At 30.5% G+C, this 21766-nt stretch overlaps 2 protein-coding genes across 3 annotated transcripts; one reads left to right on the top strand and one right to left on the bottom strand.

Moving 5' to 3' along the window:
- Positions 1-5995: 5995 nt before the first annotated feature.
- Positions 5996-7251, bottom strand: LOC102664184 (pathogen-associated molecular patterns-induced protein A70). Its single transcript, XM_006593854.4, has one exon. The coding sequence runs from the start codon at positions 7029-7031 to the stop codon at positions 6219-6221; it is 813 nt and encodes a 270-aa protein (XP_006593917.1). The 5' UTR covers positions 7032-7251; the 3' UTR covers positions 5996-6218.
- A 9897-nt stretch (positions 7252-17148) lies between these two features.
- On the top strand, positions 17149-21756 carry LOC100782106 (zinc finger CCCH domain-containing protein 64). 2 transcript variants are annotated; one of them, XM_003542282.5, is made up of 12 exons: positions 17149-17310; positions 17415-17688; positions 17781-17910; positions 18055-18174; positions 18700-18817; positions 18965-19401; positions 19613-19898; positions 20220-20313; positions 20587-20732; positions 20899-21143; positions 21249-21305; positions 21404-21756. In XM_003542282.5, the coding sequence occupies exons 1-10, from the start codon at positions 17239-17241 to the stop codon at positions 21025-21027; spliced, it is 1806 nt and encodes a 601-aa protein (XP_003542330.1). In that variant the 5' UTR covers positions 17149-17238; the 3' UTR covers positions 21028-21143; positions 21249-21305; positions 21404-21756. The 2 variants fall into 2 exon arrangements, with proteins under 2 accessions (XP_003542330.1, XP_006593916.1); XM_006593853.4 differs by having other exon boundaries at positions 21380-21756.
- The last annotated feature ends 10 nt before the right edge of the window (positions 21757-21766 follow it).

The following is a 21766-nucleotide window of genomic DNA, read 5'->3' as shown; positions in this document are numbered from 1 at the left end:
AATCGTCGATACGTTGGTCGATACCAATATTAAGAAAAAACTTGACACTTGAAAAAGTTTAATTAAGTCGTAATTAATCTCACATACATCTAAAACGTGTATCTCAGGTGTGTAGTGTAGAAAGAAAAAAAAAACTAGAGGAAATTTCTGAGAGTTGAACTAAGCTTCCGACTGGGACCGTCACCCTTAAACGGGAATACGTATGGTTGGCAAACTACTATTTGTCTTCCGGTGGTCCATATAAGATTGCACAAAATATTTCTTGAAATAGTACAATCACCATCATTGTGATTCGTGAATCTAATTAAAGTCTACTGAACTAATAATAAAGTTGAATTTTAATAGGATTTTTAATTTTAAACTTGATATGTATCTAGTTAAATATGCTTGGACCCAGTGGAATAGAATTTTATAGCAAGATAATACTCGTTCAATTAAAATTTGATGGACAAAGAGAAGAAAAAAAATGTTTTTCGATTGATAAAAAATACTATAAATGTTGGTTAATGGTTTTTGTTTTTTGTGTTTAATTGTTGAATAATGCGGGTGCATTTGTAACCAAACGAGGCTAGCCCAATAGTTAATAAGCCCCAAACCGCAATGGTCTCTCATGAAGAACTCAAAGGGGCAAATTTGAGAATTCCAGTTAGAAAGTATTTATTAAACGGGGTCTCATTTTGAACTATTTATAAAAGGGATTCATTTTTACAAAGAAGCCACAGGAGCTACTGACAATGTAGGTTGTTCCTGCATGCCGCCATTCTCATTGGCGAATCTGGTGATGTGGAGAGCAGCTTGCAGAGGCGGCAGCAGGTTGCAGGAGGCCAGCTTTTTTGGAGCATATATCGCTATTACTAATAGCGAGAATAGCTTGCTGTGTTTCGCTTCTAGCACCTGCGATATATAGTTTTTATGAACAAATAGATTTTATATAGCTTTTTCTGAGCATAAATAGTTTTTATGTATTCTGTTATTAATAGGGTAAAAAAATTATTTGTGTTAAGAGGGGAGTCTAAGCTTAGGTTACTTCTAAAACGGGAAGGGAATCATGTAAATATTTTTAAGGCTGAAAAAACATCAACAAAGGCTTATAAATAATTAATCATAATAATTTTATAAGCCTTTGTTGATGTTTTTTCTGCCTTAAAAATATTTACATGATTCCCTTCCAGTTTTAGAAGTTAAGGAATTATCCAAAAATTATTTAATTGGAGTAATAATTTTTAATGTCTAGTTTAAGTTTAATAGAGTAAGCAAATAGATTTTTTTTTTTTATCATTCACAAATTATTTTTTTGAAGTAATTTTTTTTTGTTAGAATAAAATTTTAAGCTGAAGTTTGTATATTAATTTTTGTAATTAGAAATTTTATTTTGAAGTTATTTTTATTACAATTAATTATTTATAAGCCTTTGTTGATATTTTTTCTGCCTTAAAAATATTTACGTGATAATATTTTCATACTAACTAACCTAAGCTTAGAATACCTATTAACACAAATAATTTTTTTTATAATATTAATAACATAATACATAAAAACTATTTATGCTCAGAAAAAGCTATGTAAAAATTATTTGCTCATAAAAACTATATATCGCAGGTGCTAGAAGCGAAACACGACAAGCTATTCTCGCATTAGTAATAGCGATATATGCTCAGAAAAAGCTGGCCTCTTGCCACCTTCTGCTGCCTCTGCAAGCTGCTCTCCACATCACCAGATTCACCAATGAGAATGGCGGCATGCAGGATCAGCCTATATCGCCAGTAGCTCCTACGACTTCCTTGTAAAAACGAACCCCTTTTATAAATAGTTTAAAAAGAGACCTTGTTTAGTAAATACTTTCTAAATAGAATCCTCTAGGGGAAATTTGCCACTCAAAGGTAGGTCGATCCGTGGACCGAAATCATAAAAAATGAACCTCTATCCTCCCCTCTTTTAAGACTCTTTTAAATTTATTTATTTTTTTCCTGAATCACACTCTTTTAAGTTTTAACTAATGCAAATCATACTTATGAAATCCGGTTTGGCTCGACCGGTCTAATCCGGATCCAATGACCTAATCGAGTCAATTCTACTATTGGATTGATTATACAATTGATTTAGGATAATCTGACCGGTTAGGTTACCGGATCCCAATTAAACTGGTCCGATCCAGTCGGTTTTACAAAAGAAAAAATTTGATCACCTCTATAACGTCATTTTGATATTTCATTATTATCAATTGTTATTTTAAGTTTTGGTGTATGGATGAACTTTTTTTACTCAAAAATATTAGTTATATACTTATATAGAATATATATATATATATATATATATATATATATATATATGTATGTATGTATGTATATGTATATATAGTTTTAAATTTTTAATATATACATATTAAATCGAAACAATGACTGACTCATTGATTGAATTATTAACCCACTGACCCACTACTTCGACCAGGTCAATGATTAAACTAGGTTTCACAACTATGATGCAAACCCTTTAAAAAATTGATTAACTTAGTTAGTAATATTAAATATTTAATAATTTATATTATTTTTCAAAATCATCCTTAAAGTTATTGGTATTTATTATCTCAGTTTTTTTCAAAATTAATTACTCTTTTCCTATTTAATTAATATGTTTTAGTCATCATTTTAAATTCTCACAAGAGAGCAAATTAATTTATCTTATTAATTTTTACCATTCATTATAAATTAATTAAAAATATTTTGATAAAAAATAATTAATACTGGAAATAATTTGAAAATAATCTTATAATAAAAAGAACATAAATTTTTTAAAAAAATCTTATATTTAAGAATGGGTGTTGTAATATCCTAAAATTTTAATATAACAATTTTTATTAGTTTTAGTTTAAAAAATATTAGTATAAGAATTTATTTGAATTAAAATAATTATGATAACATATATATATATATATATATATATATATATATATATATATATATATATATATATATATATGTGTGTGTGTGTGTGTGTGAAATAATTGTATTATATATATTAAATATCGTTAAAATAATTGAATAGTAAAAATTATGTATATTTTAATTGTTTTATTTAAAATTGATCAAGTTAAATAATTATTTTATCATTAAAAAGATTAGGGGTTGAATTTGTGAATATAATTATTATAGTAATATAACATTGTATATCTAATTTTGATAAGATATAAGCTATTTGTTATATTTGAATTTCTAGATCATTGAGAATGATTTAAATCTTATCATGTTTTATCTTAATATATCTTGAAAGAAAATAAAATATTAGATAATGTTAATAATTTGATAAATCTAGATAATATAATAGAAAAAGATAAAGAAAGATCTTATTAGTCAAATTTTTAGAGAATATGTCTCAAGTGATCCAATCTTAAATCATATATTTTTATATTATATAAGGATAAACAATTTTTTTCTCCTAAAATTTTATAGACGGTCTCTCTCAGAAATATAGAAAATTAGTAGATCATATAAGTGTGAGAAGAAAGAAGAAACAAAGAAAATTTTGTCGATCCATTAAATGGAAAAGAGAAATAATAAGCAAAGAACACATGAATTAATATGTACTTCAAGAAGTGAGTAAAACTTTTTTTTTCTAAACTTTCATGGTATAGATTTAAAAAAAAAAGTATTTTCTTGAGTTTACTGATCATAAATTGATAAATTGTTACATTGATCCTTGCATAAATTAATCCTGTGATGATTGTAATATTTGGATTTTGTGGTATTTTTGCGTAAAAGTATTTAAGTCTTTGATATAATCATACAAACATGTAATTTTTACTATGCATGGGATTTAATTTAATTTTACAGAAAAGGATATTGCAATGTAGAAATTTTGGAACTTATTTGAAAATTCATTAATTAACTTGCTTGAGTTGTGTTTAGTTATCATATATCAACAAAAATATATTTTGATACATGCGTGAGTTGTAGTTCATAACTAATTATTAATTGGCTTATAAGATGTTATAATTTGGGGTATGACTTTATTTGGTAGTTATCTGAAATGATGTTTTAAAAAGTGGTGATAGTCTGTATTTTATTTTGAAAATTAAATATACATGAGATATTTTCATGTGAGATGAGGAAGAGACATGAGATATCTCCATCTAGGATGGGAGGGAGAGAGATTCTAGATACTTCCATCTACGATGGAAAAGACACTGAGATGTCACTGCATGAATACGAACTCATAAATATTTTAAAGAATGTGCGATACATTCGGTTCTGACAACTAAAAAATTGAGTCTAGTGATTATGAGAATCACTAAGTTATGTTTATGATAATTGTTTGTTCAAGAATATAATGTCATGAAGTGTTGATGTTTTATTTATTGGAATATTCTTTTGTTGTGTGAATAAATTTGTGGTTGTTATATATATATATTCGTACATACAATTTTGCAGATACCATGATTGGATTTTTCTATCACCGCGTCGAATGAGAACGACACTGTTTATCAAATTTTAAAACTTATTTTGTTCATTAGAATTATTATCTCATTAAAAGTGTTGATTTCAGAGTTCGAAAAAACTTATAGTGTCATGGAATTAAATTCATGTTAGATGGAAGTAAGTTTTACCTTTTGGGTAAATTTGTAATTTGACATGTACACCCTATAATAGTTTTGTGAGAAAAATATTAAATGAGTAAGTGTCTTGCTAATTAATACTCTGATGTATGTCATTGATTAAAGGAATTAAAAAAGGAAAACATAAATGTTAGTTGCATTCTTTACTCTAATTCTCTCTTTCAAAGATTTTTTTTATTATTGGTTATAATTTGTTGAAAATTTCAAATTTTGGTAGATTTTTATTCTCATTTAATAATTATATTTCCTGATTTATATTAAATAAGAATCAAAACTCACTAAAATTAATAATTTCAAAAAATTATAACCAAAAGAGAGTCTTTGAGAGAGCATAGCTAGTATTTCCTAAGATAAAAATATCTGTGATATAAAGTATAAGAAAATATAAAAAGATCATAAATAACTTAAATTTTCACCTTTCAATAAAAATATTTTTACTTTCGATCCTTCAACCAATATGATTAAGATACTTGTTAGTATTTTCCAATAAGTAAATCAAATGACAAAAAATCAATTATTCCAAAATACAAGCAGGCAAAGTTAGGTTATAGTCATTGCGTTTTTCAAAAAGCTAATTTGATCTTGGCCAAAAGTCGTTAATCCTTTTAATGATAAGAAATATTGAAACAAAAGTTCACGACTCCTAATCAGTTTTTTTTTTTTTTCTGAATGGACGAGTCCTAATCAGCTCCTGCATGGACAGATAAGATCAAAAAATATTTTGCCTATAGAAGAAAAAGAATTATAAGATCAACAAATGCTTTAAAAGTTATAAACTCAATAATATCAAAAAGAATTTATTAACAAAATGATACATTCACATTAATAAAACTAATCAAATGTTTTTACCATAATTTTCATTGACATATGCAGCAGTATTTTTTTTGTTACACTAATATTTTTTTTTGTTACAACATGCAGAAGTAAAATAATATATAATTCTTTTTTACATTAATTGCTTTTTTTTAAAAAAATTGAATGTCACTGATAATTGTTTTATCCGTAGTGTCACTATTTACCTTCTTGACGTACTTTTTACATGTCAATTATTAAAAGAGTAAGTATAATTTTAATTAAAAAATATAACATAAAATATCTATAATAATCCTCTAAATTTTGTTAAACAAAAAGTGGCATGCATGATGGAAGGTAGAATCTTGTACAGTAATTTTTTGTGACGTGAAGTACGTAGTTCGCCACTACGCGCCTGTTTCTTGTAGTATTATTATCCAGAATTAAGTGACAGGATTTTGTGTGTTTTAATTAAGTTATTCATAATTTGAATTTATATTTAAGTATGAAACAAATGATGTTAAAAAAATATATCGTCTCGTATAATTATATATTTATATTTACTCATTTAATTAATATTAAATTTATTAATAATTCATATAATAATATCAAATTTATTATCAATTTGTGTATGCCTACACAAGTCTATTATTAATATTAGACAAACATGACATGATTACTAAGACAAGAACTTTGCCACACCAACCTAGTAGCACGCAGTACTATACAAACATTTGAAAACCAACAAACTTTAACGTCAGAACAACTTGAGGCAACGACGCAGGCGCAAGGAAGATTAGGGCGGGTTTTTCTTTACTCATGATGAGTTACCTCCTCTGTAACGGAGAAGGGAATCAATCCTCTGCAACCTCAACTGTTTCTTGAACCTGTTGATGAAATCGTCAGCTTTGGCGTCTACTTCTTCGTCTTCTCTCCACGACGTCGTCGTTTCAACCGGCCTCGCCGTCTGCGGCCTCCGCTTCTCGACCTCCTCCCACTCGCTATCCGTCAAACCCCCTCTCACGCTCGCCGATTTCCTCATCTCCGCCGCCTTTCCCGAACCGCGACCCGGATCCGAACCCGAATCGGGATCCTCATCATCTCGGTGACTGAAGTCGGATCTGTAGAGATGGGAGAAGTTTATGGACTGAATCCGCTGCAAGAGCGAGGGACTCCGAACCAGTTCCGGCTTTTCAGGTTCAGGTTCTGGCTCTGGCTCTGGCTCGGGTTGGACATGTTTGTGGAGAGAAAGATTATGGAAGGACCTGAGTCGCTCCAAGAGTGAGGGAGTCCGAAGCAGTTCCGGCGGCTTTTCAGGTTGGGGTTGGGGTTCGGGATGCAGATGTTGTGTTTCTGGAGGTGTGGGTTGGTGTTTGTGGAGGGAGAGGTTGAAGGACGTGACTCGCTGCAACAGTGAGGGTATTGGAAGGAGTTGGGGCTGAGTGCAGTTGGGTTGGTGATGATGGGTATTGAAGGAGCTGAGTGGTTGGGGGTGGTGGGCTTGTTGGTTTTTGGGCGTGGAACTGAAGCGAGAAGTGATGGCTATGGTGCCTATGACGAGGTTGACCAAGATGAAGAGGTAAGAAGGAGTTAACCAGCTTGCTATGAAACTTGCTGGGTCTGCCATCATATCGCTGAGACTTGAGCAAAGCAAACACTGCTACTGCAATCTCATAATATTGTGCGGTGTAAATACCTAGATTTTGATGCTATCACTCAGCCACTATAGTTACTTTAAAGTTGACGTTTACTTCTTTTTCCACTTTGTCGTTTTCTTTCTTCTCCACGTTCCATGACCACCCGTTTTTTTTTTCTTTTTCTCCAACCTTTACTCTTAATTAAATACGGAAATCAACATGTTACTTACTCCCCATTTTTTATATTTATTTATTACGTGTATAAAGATGAACATAGAAAGAAAATTTAAAATAATATAAAAGAAGATAGGAAAAGGATGAAATAGAAAGAAACTAAAACATGAAATTAAGAGAGTAATTAAATTATATTAATTAACTCAATTACTTTGTAGAATATTCATCAATCGTCAATTGGTATTGTACTTCGAGTCTCTTTGTATTTATATACTCGGATCAAAGTTTATGTATTTCACCGATTGATCGCGATATCATACTTTAAATCATTTTGTATTTAAGAACGAAAGATTGTGTAACACACCGGTTAACAATCGATCAAACCTAGACTTCAAGTCTTTTTATGTTTATGCACTCGAAATCGAAAAATTATATTGTATCGATCAACTCGAGACCTTCAATACATACCCATTGCCAATCGAGTGTCTATTATTAATCCATTACTAACATTATATCACCCATAATATCGAATTAATGGACACATAAGGCAAGAGTGACTATTACAAGATGGGGGGAGAGGGTCCTTGAATAAAAATTCCAAGATAGAGCTGAAAAGATAAATTACATTTACTTCAATTCGATGTTTTTGGGTTAGATATGTTAAATCTTAGGTTTGATGTAGCTACATGAACATATTTAAATAATAATAATGACTCGTTAAAGATAGTTAATCAAGATAGTAAACTAAAAATTAAAAAGACTACTTGATGATGGGTACATTTGTCGTGTATACATTCTTTACAAACACATAGATACAACGTAACAAAAAAGATTATGTGTGTGTCCATCGATCAGTCATTTATTTAATTTTCTTTTCCTTTGTTTTTTCTGTCTGTTTCTTCTTGAAGTGGCACCAAATAATGACGTTACATCATAGATTACTTCCATTTTAAAACAAGTTTCGAATTTCGAAGGAACTGGGAACAATTTTTCTGAAAATCTAGAAACAAATTGATCGTGATTAAATTATCTTTTTCTTGGTGATGTATTTAGTTTTTCATCTCTTTTAAAAGAAAAAAAAAATCAATTTATTAGTTTTACAATTATCGTAGTAGAAATTGTAGAGTGAACGAAATTGAAAAAAGTAATACTACGTAACTTGGAACACGTAAAGCACCGAAGTTAATTATATTTAACTCAAAACAGAGTAAGTATTTTTTTTAACAACACGTAACTTGGAATTAAACTGGAAAGATCTAGTGGCATCCCCTTTAAGGAAAGAGACAAAAGCAACTAGTTAATTAACTAATCCCTTGAAAGGATTGTTTTTCTGCTGCTGCTTCAGTGTGTGTTCGGAAGGAAAAATGTAAATAATATTACAGAAAAATTTTATATTTTTAATGGCACTAATAATTTTTATATTTTATTTTAATAAAAAAAATCTTTTATTTTTATTCTATAAATCAAACACACCATCACTCACCTGCATACCTTATGAAGCGGGGGAGAAAAATCATGAGGTCCAAGACTCCGTTCCAGCGCTGGAAGGAAATGAGTGGAAAGTCGAAATGTACCTAATTTCATTGTCAATGTGTTATCTTTCTAAATGACGACAGCCAATTTTTTTTTTTTTTAAAAATAATACAAAAGAGCTTGTTTATAAAAGAAATAAAATATATTTTGTTAGTTGAAAATATATAGTTTATTTATTTTATGACAAATTAATTTTAGCTGAGTCTTCTAGAGGTCTTTGACGGCGCTAGCTAGTTCTTCGTGTTGGGCGGAGGACGAAGGTTGCAATTTTCTTTGTACAACTCACGTAACATTTGGTTCAGGACGGCTGCTCAAAATAATTAGTTTTTAAAAAATAACTATAAGTATAATTATTTTTATATAACTAGTTATGTAAAAATAATAATCAGTGTTATTTCAAAAACTTATTTTTATTTAAAAATAGTTGTAGTTATAGAACTGTAACTAATTTTGGGAACCAAAACTAAATTATTTCAGAAACTAAAAATATAATTAAGTCTTTTTAAATAAAAAAATTGTCTGACCAAAAATAAAAAATGTAATAAATATAATATTATATACGAATCAATTAAATTAAACTAATATTGGGAGGTTTAGTTTGATTGAATATTTTTTAATAGTCAACGTAGAATATATCTAATAACTAATTAAGTTGTAATTAGTTATCGAAAATGACATTTTCGTTATAAAAAAATAGATCAATAAAAAATCATGTATAATAATAATTACATTACAAACCTTTTATAAGAAAAATATATTACATATTATTTCATAGTCAATTAGTCATATATTATTAATGTTGTAAACTCATACTTTAGGGTACATATCAAAAGTTTAAATCAATATAACTATGTAATGATTTATGTTTTTTTATTGATGGGAGTACAAACACAATATAATTTTTTTTGTTTTTTTAACTAATTGAATTAGATCCTTTTGACAGATATATACGGTTTAATTAGATTTTTCTCAATTTTAATAAAAAAAAACTGAACCAGACTACAATATAAATATTTTTAAAAATTTTAACTTTCAATTTGATTATTTTTAATCAACTTGTCAATTTAAAAAGATTTAATTGAGATTTAAACACTTTAGTTTAGTATGATTATGGTAGCATATTAATTAAATTAACGTTGCGCAGAATATACACTTTTCTTCTTTTCACATTATAGCTAACCTTTTAAATTAAAGCACAAGACAAACGTATTTACAGGTTTGGTTCGCATCAGGAATGGGCACTCGTGTGTCCATAAAGTTTGCCATATGCTAACATGTGCAATCGCAGGGTTGAATAAGAATTGTTGTTGCATGAACATGTTGTAGTGTGTAGTCATGACGTGCCATGTGTTCTTGTTTCTATTAGAAATTGTAAATGAGTAGGCCATATTATTGTCGATCACACGACGACCAATATTTTTTTTTCCAGCTAATTAAAAAGAACATATATAAATATAATTGGTACCAGCAGTACCTAATGTTTTTACAACCAAATTAAGTGAGATACAGTTAAATACCCCACATGAATTTGCTTCTCCCTACAAAGGAATGGTTATTGGTACCAGCAGTACCTAATGTTTTTACAACCAAAATAAGTGAGATGCAGTTAAATACCCCACATGAATTTGCTTCTCCCTTCAAAGGAATGGTTATTAATTTATTATTTGTATCTATTAATTAATAACCACCCTCTACCTTTCTCATAGAGGCATAAGTACATATGAATACCATCCTTCCCAATCACTTTTCCAGTGCTTAATCACCTGCCACATCATATCAACATGCAAAATTTGCTGCACAAAGTCTAACGTAACTTCAATCCACGTGTTTCACAACAAGCCCTAACATTTATTGCTCATATTTGTAGCTGCTAATTCCCCACGACGACCAATATAGTCTACTCTTGAGAAGTCATGTTATTTATTTAGTTCACGCCGAACGTACAGTAATGCACATGAAGTCTTATATATATTTATTGTTGTGGACTTTTCTTTTATTAGTTTTTTCCTTACAAACCAACCTCATTGCAACATGCCCCAGTCTGATGTTGATTTTTTTAATACTTTCTAACTACCATGTACGAGTATTTTAGACACTTGATTTGATATGTAAAGAACTAAGTTAGAGATTTAATTAGAAATCATCTATAAAGCTTTTAGGGCAGAACGTTAAAAAATTATCACCCATTCAATTAGCTAGCTTATGGAGTTATATACTTATATGCATCATACAAATAGTTGGTATTATCTAACCATATTCCAAATAATAAGGAATTTGATGTTGGTTTCTAATAATGTATTTAGTACAGAGAAGAGAAATATTTAGAAAGAAATTTTGTATTTTTTTTATGAAATACACATATTTTATATTCTATTTTAATTAAAAAAATATCTTTTATTTTCATCTTTTAAATCAAATACATCTAAGTGACATATTAAGAAGTTTGATTATCAAACCGAAAAAAAAAATCCATGTTGCTGTGCGTCGAACCAACTTGATGTGGACATTTTAATTTATTGGATAATTTTATGCATTATTTTTCTTTTGTAAATGAATTTTGTGATGCTAATACAGATAAATTAACTTGTATATGAGCTTTCACATTTGCTACATGCATGGAATGTCGAATTGTCGATGTTTCCCGTGTTAAGACCAGGAGCGGCACATGCCGTATCACCCACTTGGCCAGCAGAGACAAAGTGTTTTCAGTTTTCACATTGATCCACTATCCACCGCTACCATAAAAGGCAGAAACTTATTTCCCTTTAACTTTTTCCTGGAAAATGATGGCTCCATGCTTATATGCTACTATTAGATATTAAGTTAAACCAAAGAGGAAAAAAGTGTTTAGATAGGATATAAAGGATATAAATAATGTGATAAAAAAATTATAAATTATTGAATAAAATATATTTTTAATTCTTATAAATATGAAAAATTCAATTTCCTTGATGTAAATTTTTTTTATCTATTTTTTCTTATATTTTATAAATGTATCATTTTTTTATTTGAAGTCAAATTTGATTATATCATATACTAAGTATCATTATTTTAAAATTTTTGCGTCTCATTGTAAATTTTTTAAAGTTAAATTACTTGTTTCTATAGTTTTATTATTCTTACTATTTTAATCTTTATCAGATTTTATTAGTCCATATAATTTACATTTAATCTTTTTTTTTCCTATAGTTTAAAAGTGTTTTTTTAATTTTTATAGTTATATTTTAATTTTCTTTTAATTCATATAATTTAAAAAATTTCTTTTTAATTTTTATAATATATATTTTAATTATCTTTTAGTTTTTATTATAAAAAATATAAAAATAATTAATTATAAATTATTAACTATTTTTTATTATAAATTATTTTATGATAAATTATTTACTAATATTTTTATAATTAATTATAATTAATAATATTTAAATGATAAAAATTAAAAATAAATAAAATATAAAATATAATAACTAAAAATATCACTTTCAAATTATAAAAAAAAATTAAAATACAAATAAAAGTAAAACCTAAACTATAGAAACTTTCAACGTAGACTCTTAAAATGTAAGAGTGGTGAAACAATAGATTCCAAAAAGGAGTAATTTAAACTTTTTTTTTTCCGGGTTCAGCTTCACCATGAGCTTGAGCTTCTTCTCGCGCGGCGCGCCAGATCCGCCTTCGACGGCCGTCCCTTCTTCCTCCTCCTCGCGATCTGAACCATCCCGCGCGCGCCCTCCGCTCTTGCCCCTTGCTTCGTCTCTCTTCCAGTGGGGTTTTCGAGGGTCTGAACTCTGAAAACGGTGCCGAGGCTGAAACAGCTTCAGCCGCCGCTCTAAGCAGATCGAAATGGCATTCCGACGACGAAGACGACGGCGATGCCGAGCATGAAGCCAGCGCCTTTCAGGAGGTGAAGGAGGCGAAGCAGAAGAAATCGAAGAAGCCGAAGGTGACGGTGGCCGAAGCTGCTTCTAGAATAAGCGCCGATGATCTCGACGCGTTTCTCGCTGAGATTACCGTGAGTGTTTCGTTTTCGCAATTGATCTGTTGTTTGGTTCAGGTCTGGTGGTGATGGTGGTTAGGATTTCAAATTTGGGGGTGGGGATGTCTGATTTGGGAGTTAGGATTTGGGACTTATTGGTTGGAGGTGGTGGCTGTTTGGTTTAGGTGTGGTGGTGATGGTGGTTCAGGTAGTATTTGTTTACAAATTGTGGCGGTTGAGAAGCCCCACAAACTATATTATTGTATTTTTTATTTTTAATACAATTTGTGGCAATTTTAACTCATAATTCATATTTTAAATTTTGAAATAAAAAAATAATGCCACTTGATATATCTCCTTCAAAATAAAATGACACATTTATAGAATATAAGGAAAAAAACAAACCAAAATTTTCGAAGGATGAAAACCAAATTTGTTCATATTTATAGGAATAATAAGAAATATATTTTAACATATATATATATATATATATATATATATATGAAAATAAAATATTACAAGGATTTAAAAAAAAATACAAGGATATTTTTTTTTAAAAAAAATTATAATAAAAACAAAACAAATATATTATAGGAACAAAAACATTTGTTGAAATTGCACGTCCATCCGTCCGTTTATTGGTTTGAAAATAATAACTATTACTTTATTTTTGTAAAGTGCCAAACACTTCTTTGATTAAATTATTGTTTTGTATGATTCTTATTTTGTTAGTTTTGAACGTTGAACTATCACGTGTCAATGTCATGTGTGACTCTTACGTGTCAATGTCACATGTCAATGATATGTGTTAACGTCTGAGTGGTTTTCGATAAAAGACTTCATTTTTTTTTAGGTAAAATTACACTTTTGGTCCCTCAGTTTTACTTCAATTCCGATTTTGGTTCTCCTATATATAGTTTAATTCATACATTTAGTCCCCCAGTTTTATAAATCTCTCTATAAATTGTTCCTGCAAAATTGGTCTTTTTTAATGGTTTAGCCACTGGTGCTAGAGACATGGTAGGTCTTGATAAATCTCACACTTCTTTTTCATCGTAAGTTTTTCACTCACTTAGACCCAGAGAAAAATCACTCTATGTCTCTCTCCCACTTCCGAGGTTGCTCAACTCGAAAAAGTGACGCATGAATCCCAACGTGGGTCTGAAATTTTCAAATCTCTTACACAGATTCTGTAATAACCTCCTATTTTTTTCTTTTTTTACTCCCCCATGCGGTTTTATGTGTATACGACTGCTTAAGTGGTTTATGTATAACAATTGTATTTTTGTTTGAAATTTGAAATACAACTTCTCCAGTAATGAAATTTAGCTGAAATTATAAAAGGAATTTATAAAACTGGGGGACCAAATGTGCGAATTAAATTATAAGGGGATCAAAATCAAAATTTGAGTAAAACTGGGAAACAAAAAGTGCAACTTTACCTAAAAAAATGAAGTCTTTACAGGGAACCACTCAGATGTTGACACGTGGTAGTCAACATCTGAGGTTAACGGTCAACGTCCAAATCAGACTTCCTGACCCAATTTTGCAGGGATATATAAAATTGGGGACCAAATTTGTGAATTAAATTATAGGGGAACCAAATCCAAAATTGGAGATAAACTAAGAGATCAAAAGTATAATTTTGCCAAAAATTTAAACTATAAGAACTAAAAATATCATTTTCAAATTATAAAAACTAAAAAAATAAAAATTATGAAATTATAAGAACGAATTTAATAATTTAACCTAATTCTTTATAATATTTAGATACAATAAATGATATATGAATGACTCACCGGACCCCAAAAAAGCAAGAAGGATTCGGCTTTTCCAAAAGAATATTATAATACTTCAAAGATTTTAACTATAATTAGTTTAATGATGTTACACGTACTTATTTTTAATTTAAAAAAGTAATGTTAAAAATAACAACTTTGTAAATTGTATCGTTATAGTTAGTTACCAACTAAGTATAAACCCACATCAATATAAATATTATAGACATATATTACAATTGTTAAGTAAGTCATTATGATTTAATTTATTACATCCACATCCGTTATAAAATAAGAGATATTTTAAGAAGGTTTTTAGGAGATTAAAAGACTTAAAAAAAGGCACAAAGAGGACCAAGTTTAACAGTTAAGTAGATGTTTATTATTGTTTTAATATAAGGTCCAGCTAAATATAAGTTTAAAGATTAATTAAAATTTAAAAAAGATAAAAAAATGAAAAAAAAATACAATATTCTGCTAGAGTTATTAATAGTCACTCCCACCGATGAATCTAGGATTCACAATAAATTAAATCAAACTTAAAATTAATTACTGTGAGACTCAATTTGATAATTACTTTATTGAATCTTGATTTATGATTTTAATGAGTTTAACTTTAGCTCTTTAAATAAATGAGTTAGCCTTAAACTAATATAGTTTGACTTGTTTGATTTATAATCATTATATACTTTTTTTGTGTATGCAATTATTTTCATAATAATTAACTTTATTATTGTATGAAATAAATAAACAACATGATAATAATTTTAATTCAAATTGAATTAATAATCTAAATCAAGTGTTTTATAAGCTTAAATTAAATCAAGTTCAAGTTCAAGTGTTTTATAATGTAACTGAATCAATTCAAATCATGTTTTACTTGACTTGACTCATTTTTTAGTTATATATAAATCAATTACACTATCAATTTTGGATATATAATAAATCAATTAAACTAAATAATAAGCTTGACCTAGTGCAAATCACACCTAACTAGCATTCGCTTTTGGCAAACTACATTTTATTTTTTAGTTGAATACTTGTTAATTTACTCTTTATTTTTTTGTGTAACCAAAATTACATAAAGTTTGATTTGAAGTGAAAAAATTACAATTAAATCATTGTTAATAGATTTAAAATTGTAATTAAATTAATAAAGTTTAACATTTTATTTTACTCAAACTTTAAAATTATAGTAAAACACAAAACCAAAAGGGGATACATTAAAAAAGGAGCATTAGCCATTAAAATAGTAAAATAGAATTTACCTTAGTGCAACCTAAATCGATTAATATAATTACATGCAAAATATATTCCCAAAAGAACTCTGGAGTAAGGATTAAACTATATATATAACTTATTAAAATGCGATATGATGTAAAATATTGATTATTAATTTAAATCAAAAGAGTTCAAAAACTCATTTGTATAATATGAAAATGCCATTTGATCAACAAGAAAACAAAAATATAAAACTATTAATTTCATCCGTTCAAATTTTATTGAAAATCAAGTCATGTTCAACGTTCCACAAAACGTATCTTATATAGTTATATATATAGTCCAAGTAGATGATGATTTAATCAGCTTTAAGGCTTGGCATCTGACATTACTAGACCAAGACCAACCAGTCATTTCATTTTCTTTTAAAGTAGATAGAGAAAGGAATGAAGCAACCAAATGTTTCAGCACTCAGCACCCACTATCACAGAAAATAAAACTCTAGTCATAAATCAATACGCTGTTGTAGGTCCATTCACAGTGCTAAAATCGTATTATATATTATAATTATAAACATAAAGGTTGAAAGATCAGTGGGTTGGTAAAGAATCCCAAACATATTAAACATTCTACCCCATACATCAAACATCAAATACCACCAGTTTTTGAAACTACAAAAATGTAAGTTACACTTTTCTAAGATTCTAAACTATTTGGATTCTAGAAATTCAGTGTAATTAAGAAATTCCATGATCATAACATAAATGAGCCCAAATTTTCTAACCAGCGGATGCATACCGCTAGCCCGTGGGATAACAAGTCACTATGTGGCCAGTAACTAAAAAAATGATTTTTTTTTTAATGTTTAGCTTTTTTTAATTTATAAAAAAACACATTTTATAAAAAAAGGAATTACATTAATAATCTATTTTTCGAAATTTTGAACTTGTAAATGTTTGTTTTCATATTTGGTTTAGTTTTTGAAAAATAACATTCCCAGGATTCCTGAAATATTTTTAAGTTGTATTTCTCACAAAATTATTTTCATAACAGACTGTGAGAATCTATCTAACTTTCCGAGTTAAAAAAAAGTTTTAGTATGATAAACAATAAGTTAATAAATAAATGTTAGCTAGCCAAAAACCGATATTTATAATTATAATAAAAATAAAAATAAAAAATAGTCTATATATATATATATATATATTTTCATAAACTAGTCATGCCCTAATGCTTTTCTTCTTTTATTTTTAAAAATTAAGTTACGAAATTATTTAAAAAAAATTAAAGATGTACTTAAATAAGTAATTTTATATAATTTAAATTATATTAAAAATCCATAGAGTGATAGTAATAAAATGATTTTTTTTATTGGAAGAAGCAAACCGAGAGCGTTTACATTTTTGTTTATAAATTAAATTTAAATTTATTTACTGTTGGAAACGCCTGAGATAGAATCAAAGCCAGGTCGCTCCGACGCAACGGTGAGCTTAGTTAGTGTGAAGAGGTTCCGTCATCGTCATGGCCCCCAGAATCCTACTATGCGGCGACGTTTTAGGCCGCCTGAATCAGCTTTTCAAGCGCGTCTCATCGGTCCTCTCTTTCCCTAGGGTTTTTTTTTCCATCATTACTCACTCGGAGGCGTGACATGGCACCGAATCCATTTCATTTCATTTGACGTGGTTGTTGTATTGTAGGTGAACAAATCTGCAGGTCCATTCGACGCCCTCTTGTGCGTGGGTCAGTTCTTCCCGGACTCACCGGAGCAGCTCGAGGACTTCACGAAATACATCGAAGGTGGGTCCCACTTTCCTCTCCCGACGTACTTCGTCGGCGACTACGGCGTCGCCGCCCCCAAACTTCTCCTGCAAGCTTCCAAGGACTCCGCCAACCAAGGCTTCAAGATGGATGGCTTCAAGGTTTGCCACAACTTGTACTGGCTGAAAGGCAGTGGCAAATTCTCCCTCTTCGGTACCAACCTTTTCTCTTTTTCCTTGGCAATTTTATTTGGACCTTAGTCGGTTTCGCGAATTCCGTGTCTTATATGTTGCAGTTATATGTAGGGTTATCCGTGGCCTATTTATCTGGTAGGAAGTCTTCCAGTGCTCAACAGTTTGGAACTTACACTGAAGACGATGTTGATGCATTGCGAGCAATTGCCGAGGAACCTGGAATTGTTGATTTGTTCTTGACATATCCTTCAATTCATGTGCATTACTCACGTAGAGATTAGAGAAACAGTTAGTTAGTTAGTTACTTCTTGCATTGTATATGAGCTATGTAGATAGGCTTGATGTAATCTGTATCTGTTTGTTCACTTCCTTGATTCATTATTACTAATGAATGGCCGAGTGGGGTCACCAATAGAGCAGCTGATTCGGACATTCCTGCCGGACTCTCTGATGCTGCAGGCGGTGATTCAACCGTATCGGAGTTAGTACAAGAGATCAAACCACGGTAATTGTTCGATAGACAACAGCTATCTTTGCTTGCTGAAAATTTTATGTTCAACTACTGTAATAGTGGTAATCAGATTAGGCATTTTATATTTAACAAATGGGATTGTATGCTTAAACCGCATTTCACATTATTTGGTTGGAATTGGGTGGTGCACTTGAGATTTGACAGGGTAAGGCCTCTGGTTCCTTGTTCAAATATGCGACTTTTTGTGTTCTATTGTGTTTATTATACTTGTTGTGGCATGGTAAAATTAACATTGTATTTGTAATCCTTGAAACTGGGAATGACAATCTCACAAGTGGTAAAACAAGAATGGGATTTGGTTACTGATGACCAAAAGATTAGTTAAAGTTATAATACTAGGAGGGGGTATCACGAAGATCACTAGATCAGGATTTGTCATATTTTCTGCAGGAATTTGGTGTGCCAAATGTGTCTTTTTGTGGTCTCTCTTGTGGCCTTTGTAAAGAAGACCTGATTCTGTTCTTTGCAATTTTTTTCTCATGATTTTTTTGGGGGTAGTTATCACATTGCAGGCACTAAAGGTATATACTATGCCCGCGAACCATATTCCAATGTTGATGCTGTGCATGTCACTCGTTTCATAGGGCTTGCGTCTGTTGGAAATAAAGATAAGCAGGTATTTGGCCTTTTGTCTTTATTGACATCTCTGATTTCAGATAGTACTTTATTTTTTTAATAAAAAAATTAGCTTGCCCTTTTGTCACTCCCTTAATGGTTAATAGCTTTTCAGTGCTGTAACATTTTATTTGCTTCTACATTTCAGAAATTTATTCATGCAATCTCCCCCACACCTGCATCCACCATGTCTTCAACTGAGATTGCCATGAAAACCACAAATACCACCTTATCACCATACACATATGAGGAGAAAAGAACTTCTCCAATGGATTCAACAAAAAGATCCAGTGATTCTATCTCTGATCCTCAATATTGGAGATATGATGTTTCTCAAAAGCGACAAAAACATGAAGCTGGACACGGTGATAAATTGTGTTTCAAATTTGTTTCTTCTGGTTCTTGTCCACGAGGAGAGAAGTGCAATTTTCGACATGATACAGATGCAAGGGAGCAGTGTATGAGAGGTGTTTGTTTTGATTTTTTGAACAAGGGAAAATGTGAAAGGGGTCCAGATTGCAACTTTAAGCACAGCTTGCAGGATGAGGGTGGTAGGCTTCCTTCTAGGAGGCCTGGATCTGGCAGGTTTGTCTTTGGACTTACTATGTTCTATAATCAATTTGCATTCTGTTGTTTAGTGATCCTTGATTTGTAAGTTTCTGTATTTTGTTAATATTAATGTAATAAATATTAGATTTTGTTATTCAGTTATTCCTTATTTATTTATTTATTTGATTCTTCCTTGTTCCCTTTAACGTTTAGTCATTGACAAATATATCCTAAAATACAACTGCAGGTCAAAGGAATGTTGGTTTTGCTTGTCAAGCCCAAATGTGGAGTCACATTTAATCATAAGCATTGGGGAAAATTACTACTTGGCACTGGCTAAAGGTCCACTTGTTGAAGACCATGTACTGATTATACCAGTCGAGCATATGCCTAGTACCTTATCCATGTCTTCTGAATCTGAAATAGAGCTCTCTAGGTTTCAGAACAGTCTCAAGAGTTACTGCAAGAGCCAAGAGAAGGAAGTCATCTTTTTTGAGTGGGTCTCCGTACGTGGCACTCATGCCAATATTCAGGTAGAATTTTCTGTCGATAGTGGAAATTCTCAAAAGGACATGATCTTTACATTTCATTTAATGATCTGACTTGCTTTCCTCTCTGCCCTACCTCTTTGTTGCCTTGCCTGTCCACTTTCCCCTTTTATAATTTGCGTAATTTAATTTTGGATAACCAATCTCTTCTCCATTTGGTTGGTTAGTTATTTTCAGCTTTATCAGTAGTAGTTTGTCGATTAAGTTTGTTTTTTTTTCCTCATGGAAGATTATATTAGTTCAATTTTTATTTGATTGACTGTTGTTTTAGATTGTCTCCCACTGACTTTCTACTCTTTTATGTAGGCCATTCCCATTCCATCTTCCAAAGCAATTATGGCCGAGAAAATTTTCAATTTAGCTGCACAGAAGTTGGGATTTGAATTTGTGACTAAGAAATGTAAGTATTATTCTTCAGAGCATGCTTCATATTTCATAGCTTATGTGGCCTGCTTCAGACCTGGATCCATTAAGTTCTTTTCACTTATGTCCTTGTTTTTCATTGACTCTATATCAATTCTCAGACATTGATTACCTGATTTGAAAAAATCAACTTCAATTTATTTATTTTGAAGATGATGAACATTTATTATTATTTTTGTGTGGTGGGTGGGGGGAGGGGGTGTTTTTGATTTTTTGCTACATTCTTATGTTGTTCTTTTATGCAACTCAGTTGATAGCATTTCTGAAGGAAGGAAGTTTTTGAAGGCGCAAATTGATGGGGATTCAAGCTTGTTCTATGCTCAAATCCCAGGAGGCACAATTCTGCTGCATCATGTTGAAGAGAAAGAGAAATTTCCTGCCCAATTTGGTCGTGAGGTAGCCTTCTAATAGTGATGCACTGAGTAAATGTATAATCATATCAATATATTTCTAAACAAATTCTTTTTCAGGAAGAGGTCATCCATGATTAGCATGCTTTTGTTACAAGATTGCAACTCTTTGTATTTATCAGATAGAGTTAACACTAGTGAACATGAATCAGGTTCTGGCTGGGTTGCTTAATATGGCAGATAATGCTGATTGGAGGAATCGCAAACATAGCAAAGATGAAGAAATGAAAATTGTTGAAGTTTTCAAGAGCCGATTTCAAGAATATGATCCAAACTGTTAGATTGTTCGTACAGTGAATTCTTAATTTACTAGAAAGTCATCATGATTATGGTGATTCCTTGTTCATCTTTCGGTTATATGCCCTAATTGATTCAGTGCTGAATGCCAAACTGAAAGGTGCATACTTGTTTCATTTTGTAATCATCAACCTGTTTGCTTGATTATTGGAACCAACTGATTTTTATAATTCTTCGTTTTTATCAATGAATTGGTGCTTAGCAGATTTTACAGCCCTGCTGGATTTCATTTGGTAACCTTTTTTTGTCAGCAGCTTCTGTGGTAAGCTTCACTTTCCTTTCTTATACTTCCTGTAGCTTGTGTCTCAAAACCTGCGTTGCTATTTTTTTTGTCAGATGTTACATGCACCTTATTTTCAGGCAAAGAATCACCAAGCCGAGGTTGCCATTTTATAACTTAGGCTATGAGCATCAGTCAGCAAGCAGCTGTTGCATTCAAGTTTTGAAACGATTTTCACCTGCTTTTTGTACGTAATTAAGAAGATATTTGTATTTGTTTCGAGAGGCAAGGAGGTTGAGGGCGAGAGGAGATTCGCTTCAACTTCTGCTCGTGAAGCAGTAACCTTTTTTATTCAATCTTGAGATCTTACAAGATTTGTACTTGCAGTTGCGTTGTGTTAAAAGTTTGTACAATTTGTGTATTTTCTCAAAGCTCAGCTTCCACCATTTTATGGAAAATTCAATTCACTGGGCTTTTCCATTTTGTTACGAAATTACCGTGCC

This window comes from Glycine max, chromosome 13 (assembly GCF_000004515.6).
Source record: "Glycine max cultivar Williams 82 chromosome 13, Glycine_max_v4.0, whole genome shotgun sequence".
NCBI classification, from domain to species: domain Eukaryota; kingdom Viridiplantae; phylum Streptophyta; class Magnoliopsida; order Fabales; family Fabaceae; genus Glycine; species Glycine max.
Note: the sequence above shows the minus strand (reverse complement) of the source record. Positions and strands in the feature narration are given on the sequence as shown.

Excerpts from the sequence above, each read along its gene's own strand:
- LOC100782106 (XM_003542282.5), top strand. The coding sequence starts at position 17,239 with ATGGCCCCCAGAATCCTACTATGCGGCGACGTTTTAGGCCGCCTGAAT. Across the intron at positions 17,911-18,054 it reads ATTGTTGATTTGTTCTTGAC|TAATGAATGGCCGAGTGGGG; the intron begins ATATCCTTCAAT and ends ATTCATTATTAC. Across the intron at positions 20,733-20,898 it reads CTGCCCAATTTGGTCGTGAG|GTTCTGGCTGGGTTGCTTAA; the intron begins GTAGCCTTCTAA and ends AACATGAATCAG.
- LOC102664184 (XM_006593854.4), bottom strand. The coding sequence starts at position 7,031 with ATGATGGCAGACCCAGCAAGTTTCATAGCAAGCTGGTTAACTCCTTCT.